The 6321-nt window shown below is 53.4% G+C and overlaps 1 protein-coding gene across 1 annotated transcript in view; it reads left to right on the forward strand.

The window, feature by feature from the left end:
• The first annotated feature begins 4776 nt into the window (after window positions 1-4776).
• Window positions 4777-6321, forward strand: part of slc16a6b (solute carrier family 16 member 6b) — a 3040-nt gene continuing 1495 nt past the window's right edge. Inside the window, 1 exon segment of the mRNA XM_068749875.1 lies at window positions 4777-5008. Coding sequence (XP_068605976.1) covers window positions 4777-5008 — 232 coding nt within the window.

The following is a 6321-nucleotide window of genomic DNA, read 5'->3' on the forward strand; positions in this document are numbered from 1 at the left end:
CCCGCTACATATATTTATAGACGTTCTCATTCATATGTTCTCTGTAGTATTTCAGAAAACCCTATGAAACTAACAATCCCATATGGTCTTGCATGAATGCGAGGCCTAATGTAAAGCGCTTTGAGCACCGCAAAGCGGTGGAAAAGCGCTATATAAGTGCAGTCCATTTACCATTTACCATTTACCATTAGGATTCCTGGTTTTTACCCAGGTGGCCTGGGTTCAACTCCCAGTATGGGAACAACTTATTATCTGTATTTACGATGACTGTCTTGTACATTTTATACTGTCTCCTTTTTCTCTGGCCTGGCTTTTGTTTATAATTTTATTCTTTTCACTGTTTTATATCCTTTATAGTGTTTATCTTGTGGTATTTCTTGTTGTGGCCCAATGCATCGTAATCTCATTCTGCAGTTCTTCTCTGATAAGGGGAATCTGATTAAAGTTGTGTGAGCCTTGAATAACCTAGAATAACTGTGTCTGGGGTGATGGGCTAATCTTCCTGTCCCCAAGAAGCCAAGGATCACAGGACGTCAAGAAGTCCTTCATTCAAGATTCAAGATTCTTTATTGTCATTATGCTAACATAACAAAATCGTGTGAAGGCCCACGGCTTAAGGCACACATAGGAACATAAAACGAAAAACACAATCTCTCTTAAAACAACGAGATATATACACAGAGAGACTGAGACAGAGAATCAAGCAAACAGTGCAAAGCAGCAACAGCAGCACAGTGGGACAAGCAAAGAGCGTCCCCAGTGGGACAAGCACAGAGCGTCCCCAGTGGGACAGGCACAGAGCGTCCCCAGTGGGACAGGCTCGGAGCGTCCCCAGTGGGACAAGCTCAGAGCGTCCCCAGTGGGACAGGCACAGAGCGTCCCCAGTGGGACAGGCACAGAGCGTCCCCAGTGGGACAGGCTCGGAGCGTCCCCAGTGGGACAAGCTCAGAGCGTCCCCAGTGGGACAGGCACAGAGCGTCCCCAGTGGGACAGGCCCAGAGCGTCCCCAGTGGGACAAGCAAAGAGCGTCCCCAGTGGGACAGGCACAGAGCGTCCCCAGTGGGACAGGCTCAGAGCGTCCCCAGTGGGACAAGCCCAGAGCGTCCCCAGTGGGACAGGCTCAGAGCGTCCCCAGTGGGACAGGCTCAGAGCGTCCCCAGTGGGACAAGCCCAGAGCGTCCCCAGTGGGACAGGCACAGAGCGTCCCCAGTGGGACAGGCCCAGAGCGTCCCCAGTGGGACAAGCAAAGAGCGTCCCCAGTGGGACAGGCACAGAGCGTCCCCAGTGGGACAGGCTCAGAGCGTCCCCAGTGGGACAAGCCCAGAGCGTCCCCAGTGGGACAGGCTCAGAGCGTCCCCAGTGGGACAAGCCCAGAGCGTCCCCAGTGGGACAGGCTCAGAGCGTCCCCAGTGGGACAGGCTCAGAGCGTCCCCAGTGGGACAAGCCCAGAGCGTCCCCAGTGGGACAAGCAAAGAGCGTCCCCAGTGGGACAGGCCCAGAGCGTCCCCAGTGGGACAGGCACATAGCGTCCCCAGTGGGACAGGCCCAGAGCGTCCCCAGTGGGACAAGCTCAGAGCGTCCCCAGTGGGACAGGCACAGAGCGTCCCCAGTGGGACAGGCACAGAGCGTCCCCAGTGGGACAGGCACAGAGCGTCCCCAGTGGGACAGGCTCAGAGCGTCCGTTCCGAGTCCCAGATCACTACAAGGGAACGACTGCTTTCACAGCTCGGGGGAAGAAGCTGTTCCTGAGCCTCGCTGTGCTGCTTCTTATTGTCCTGAACCGCCTCCCTGATGGAAGCGGGACAAACGTCTGGCCCTCCTCTGGACTCTGGAGGTGTAAACAGAGTCCAAATCAAGTAGCCAAATCAGGAGGTTCTGGTCTGGGTGGACCGTAGCCTCCTGCCCGAGGGGAGAGGGTCAAAGAGTCCGTGTCCAGGGTGAGAAGGGTTGGCTGTGATCCGACCTGCACGCCTCCGAGTCCTGGAGACATGCAGGTCCTGGAGCGATGGCAGCTTGCAGCCGATCACCTTCTCCGCAGCACGTACAATGCGCTGCAGTCTGTGTCTGTCCCTGGTGGTGGCGCTAGCGTACCACACGGTGATGGAGGAGGTGAGGACGGACTCCACGATGGAGGTGTAGAACTGCACCAACATCTGGGTCGGCAGCCTGAGCTTAATGGAAACTCGGGTCCAAACGCACCCCCGTCCATTTTCAAAGGGGTTTTGTATTCGGCAAGTTATGCTTTTTGTGCATTCGTTGAAATCTATTTGATTTATGAATAACTATTCTAGATATTGTTATAGTATCTTGTTTTTGATGAACCAATGATCAAATGTAGTTTTCATATAAATATGTTGCGTTTTCCTGTATATTCCACGTGTAAACGCAGCAGTACTGAGCTGTGTACTGTGGAGCAGGTGGACGGTTATTCGGACTACATGTATACATTTTGAAGGTTTTTAATTAAATACCACAGTACAGTGGTTCTCAGGGTGGAGCTCATTTATGTGGCTATTTTGTGATCCTTAATTAGCTTTAATTTATAAGACGTTTATTGCTGGTTCAGTCTGAGGAGGTAACGCGTACATGTACCGATAAGGTACTTTGATTATCAGGCTGTACTCTTGCGTCTCACCGACGATGATCTGTGCGCGTTCTTGAGATCGGCGGATTTGCGCGCCCGCGCGCGAATACCGGCTTGATCCGGTTCAGAGCTGTCTGAACAGCCTGGAAGCGATCCAGGAACAGAAGGTGCAGCGGGACGAGACGGAGCGACGACGAACCGGAGCTGCGCCGGTTTGATCGTTTACATCCATTTATTGATTTATTTATTGATCCTCACCATGACAGCGAGATAAAGAGCCCCGGTCGGATGCTGCCGGTGAGTAACGATGCGCTGCCAGCTCGGTACCGGCTCGGCTGCATGTGGTTCCGGCTCGGTACCGGCTCGGCTTTTTGTGGTTCCAGCTCGGTACCGGCTCGGCTGCATGTGGTTCCGGCTCGGTACCGGCTCGGCTTTTTGTGGTTCCGGCTCGGTACCGGCTCGGCTTTTTGTGGTTCCAGCTCGGTACCGGCTCGGCTGCATGTGGTTCCGGATCGGTACCGGCTCGGCTTTTTGTGGTTCCAGCTCGGTACCGGCTCGGCTGCATGTGGTTCCGGCTCGGTACCGGCTCGGCTGCGTGTGGTTCCGGCTCGGTACCGGCTCGGCTGCGTGTGGTTCCGGCTCGGTACCGGCTCGGCTTTTTGTGGTTCCAGCTCGGTACCGGCTCGGCTGCATGTGGTTCCGGCTCGGTACCGGCTCGGCTTTTTGTGGTTCCAGCTCGGTACCGGCTCGGCTGCATGTGGTTCCGGCTCGGTACCGGCTCGGCTTTTTGTGGTTCCAGCTCGGTACCGGCTCGGCTGCGTGTGGTTCCGGCTCGGTACCGGCTCGGCTGCGTGTGGTTCCGGCTCGGTACCGGCTCGGCTTTTTGTGGTTCCAGCTCGGTACCGGCTCGGCTGCATGTGGTTCCGGCTCGGTACCGGCTCGGCTTTTTGTGGTTCCAGCTCGGTACCGGCTCGGCTGCATGTGGTTCCGGCTCGGTACCGGCTCGGCTTTTTGTGGTTCCAGCTCGGTACCGGCTCGGCTGCATGTGGTTCCGGCTCGGTACCGGCTCGGCTGCATGTGGTTCCGGCTCGGTACCGGCTCGGTTGCATGTGGTTCCGGCTCGGTACCGGCTCGGTTGCATGTGGTTCCGGCTCGGTACCGGCTGTGCTGATCGATGATTTAATAAACTTTAGAACTGGACCTTAATTCCTGTTTTGTGTGAAACCCAAGCTGCGCTCGGTAAACGACACGGAAGCTGCATCGGCGGCTTCAACTCGTCCCGGCGCGCCGGTGACGTCATCGCCGCCGTTCTGCATTGCGGTAGCTGTCTGTTCTTGTGCGATCTTCGCTGCGTGTAGCTCCTCCCAGGTGATGAAAGTCACGGGACTCAGAACTCCACCTGCACTCATTTGCATATCAAAGACACAAAGGTAGGGATGACCCCGCCCCTCCTGACCAGCCCCTCCCTGCCCCGCGGCAGGTGAGACTCTTCCTGCTCCTCCAGCAAGCAGAAGGGAACCGGAGGAGGTCGTCGCCGTCGTGACCCGCGGTTCTCCGGTTGAGACGGGGTTCCTGGGTACTGAGGTTCTCCTCCTCCGTTCCCGGTCCGGTTCTCCGGTTGAGACGGGGTTCCTGGGTACTGAGGTTCTCCTCCTTCGTTCCCGGTCCGGTTCTCCGGTTGAGATGGGGTTTCTGGGTACTGAGGTTCTCCTCCTCCGTTCCCGGTCCGGTTCTCCGGTTGAGACGGGGTTCCTGGGTACTGAGGTTCTCCTCCTTCGTTCCCGGTCCGGTTCTCCGGTTGAGACGGGGTTCCTGGGTACTGAGGTTCTCCTCCTCCGTTCCCGGTCCGGTTCTCCGGTTGAGACGGGGTTCCTGGGTACTGAGGTTCTCCTCCTTCGTTCCCGGTCCGGTTCTCCGGTTGAGACGGGGTTCCTGGGTACTGAGGTTCTCCTCCTTCGTTCCCGGTCCGGTTCTCCTCCCGGGGAGCTACAGTAACGTTTTAGGACTTAAAACGAAAGGTCGCCGTGTTACCGTGTCTTCAGATCTGCGGTTCCTTCTGCTGCTTTTAAACCCGAGCTTTTATTTATTGCTGTACATAATCTGGTATTCTCTTTTTTATATATATTCCTACTCGGACTGTGTATTTTATTCTATTCCTACTTGTCTCTGCCTCCAGGTTACCTGCTGGAACCATGATGGTGCCCAATTGCCAGAATTGTTTGGGTCCAAACGTTTACTCTGAGGTGCCTGATGGGAGGTGGGGCTGGGCGGTGGCGGCGGCCTTCTTCCTGGTGGAGGTCTGCACCTACGGCACCATCAAAAGCTTGGGGGTTTTCCTCCAGGATCTGATGGAGGAGTTCGGAGAGAGCACCAGCCGAGTGTCGTGGGTCATCTCCATCTGTGTCTTCATCTTCACCTTCGCTGGTGAGTAACGCTTTTGGTCATTTCTAACAGGAACGCAGGTACGACAGGTACGGAGTTACGTCTGCATGAACCAGCAAATTACGGGAGAAAATAATACAATCTTAATTTCCCAGTGAGCCCAGTGGGCTCGGCTCCAGTAGCGCCGTGACCGGCCATATGGATCAGGATCAGCACTGGACAGCTCCATAGGTAGTCGGCTACATATGGAGCTGTCCAGTGCTGATCCTGAAATGACGTCTTTTCCGCGGCATTGACTCGGGGAATGTTCTTTATCTTTCCCACTTTGGTTGTTTTTTTGGTTTCTGCATGTCCGTGACAAGACAAGGTGGTGGCTTTTTGGTTTTGCTTTGATTTTGTATCGATTATCTTTGTTCCTGCGTGATGATTGCATTTGAATGGAACTTTTCCACATTATTAGATGTTAATTTATTCACATCACAAACTTTGGTTCATACTTTTGATTTTTCTCATTTACAGTTTGGCTTTATCTCTAACAATGTTTAAGTTACAACCTTTAAAAAAGTGATATCAAAACTGAATATTTTATTGTAATTACTGTGGCGGCTAAAGAGTTAAATAAAAAAGTAAATAGTTATTTAACAGCATGTTAAGGAGTAGTTACATTTATTTTACATTAGATTACATTACATTTAGTTACATTTTACTGTGTTACGGTTTACGTTTGGCCTTTGGAGGGCAAACATAATGCTAATGTGACCCTTGGAGAAAATGAGTTTGACCCTCCTGATCTAGACCTACAAAGACACGATGCAGCTCCGTCTGACCTTCCCTGTACTTCTCCGTTGCTAGCCTCAATGCTAACATTACATCTGTGGTACTCTTCCTCGGCATAAAGTCATACTGCTGCTCACAAATATTCATTCATTCATTCATTCATTTTCCAACCGCTTTGTCCGTTATCGGGTCACGGGCCAAGCTGGAGCTTATCCCAGCAGTCAATGGGCGAGAGGCGGGGCTACACCCTGGACAAGCCGCCAGTCCATCGCAGGGCAACACAGAGACACACACTCACAACTAGGCTGCATGTTTTTGGTGGGAGGAAGCCGCAGAACCCGGAGAGAACCCACGGAGACACGGGGAGAACATGCAAACGCCTCACAGAAAGGCCACAAGTCGGATTCAAACCCGCGACATCCTTGCTGGGAAACAACAGCGCTTACCACTGCGCCACCGGGCCTCCTTAAAATATAGATTTTAAATATAATAAGCGTAAGATCATTTAAAACAAAACCAACAGCTGTACGCTGAACATTTGTGTGTGTGTGTGTGTGGGTCGAGTCCCTCGTCGGTGA

Source organism: Brachionichthys hirsutus, chromosome 16, assembly GCF_040956055.1.
Source record: "Brachionichthys hirsutus isolate HB-005 chromosome 16, CSIRO-AGI_Bhir_v1, whole genome shotgun sequence".
In the NCBI taxonomy this organism is placed as follows: domain Eukaryota; kingdom Metazoa; phylum Chordata; class Actinopteri; order Lophiiformes; family Brachionichthyidae; genus Brachionichthys; species Brachionichthys hirsutus.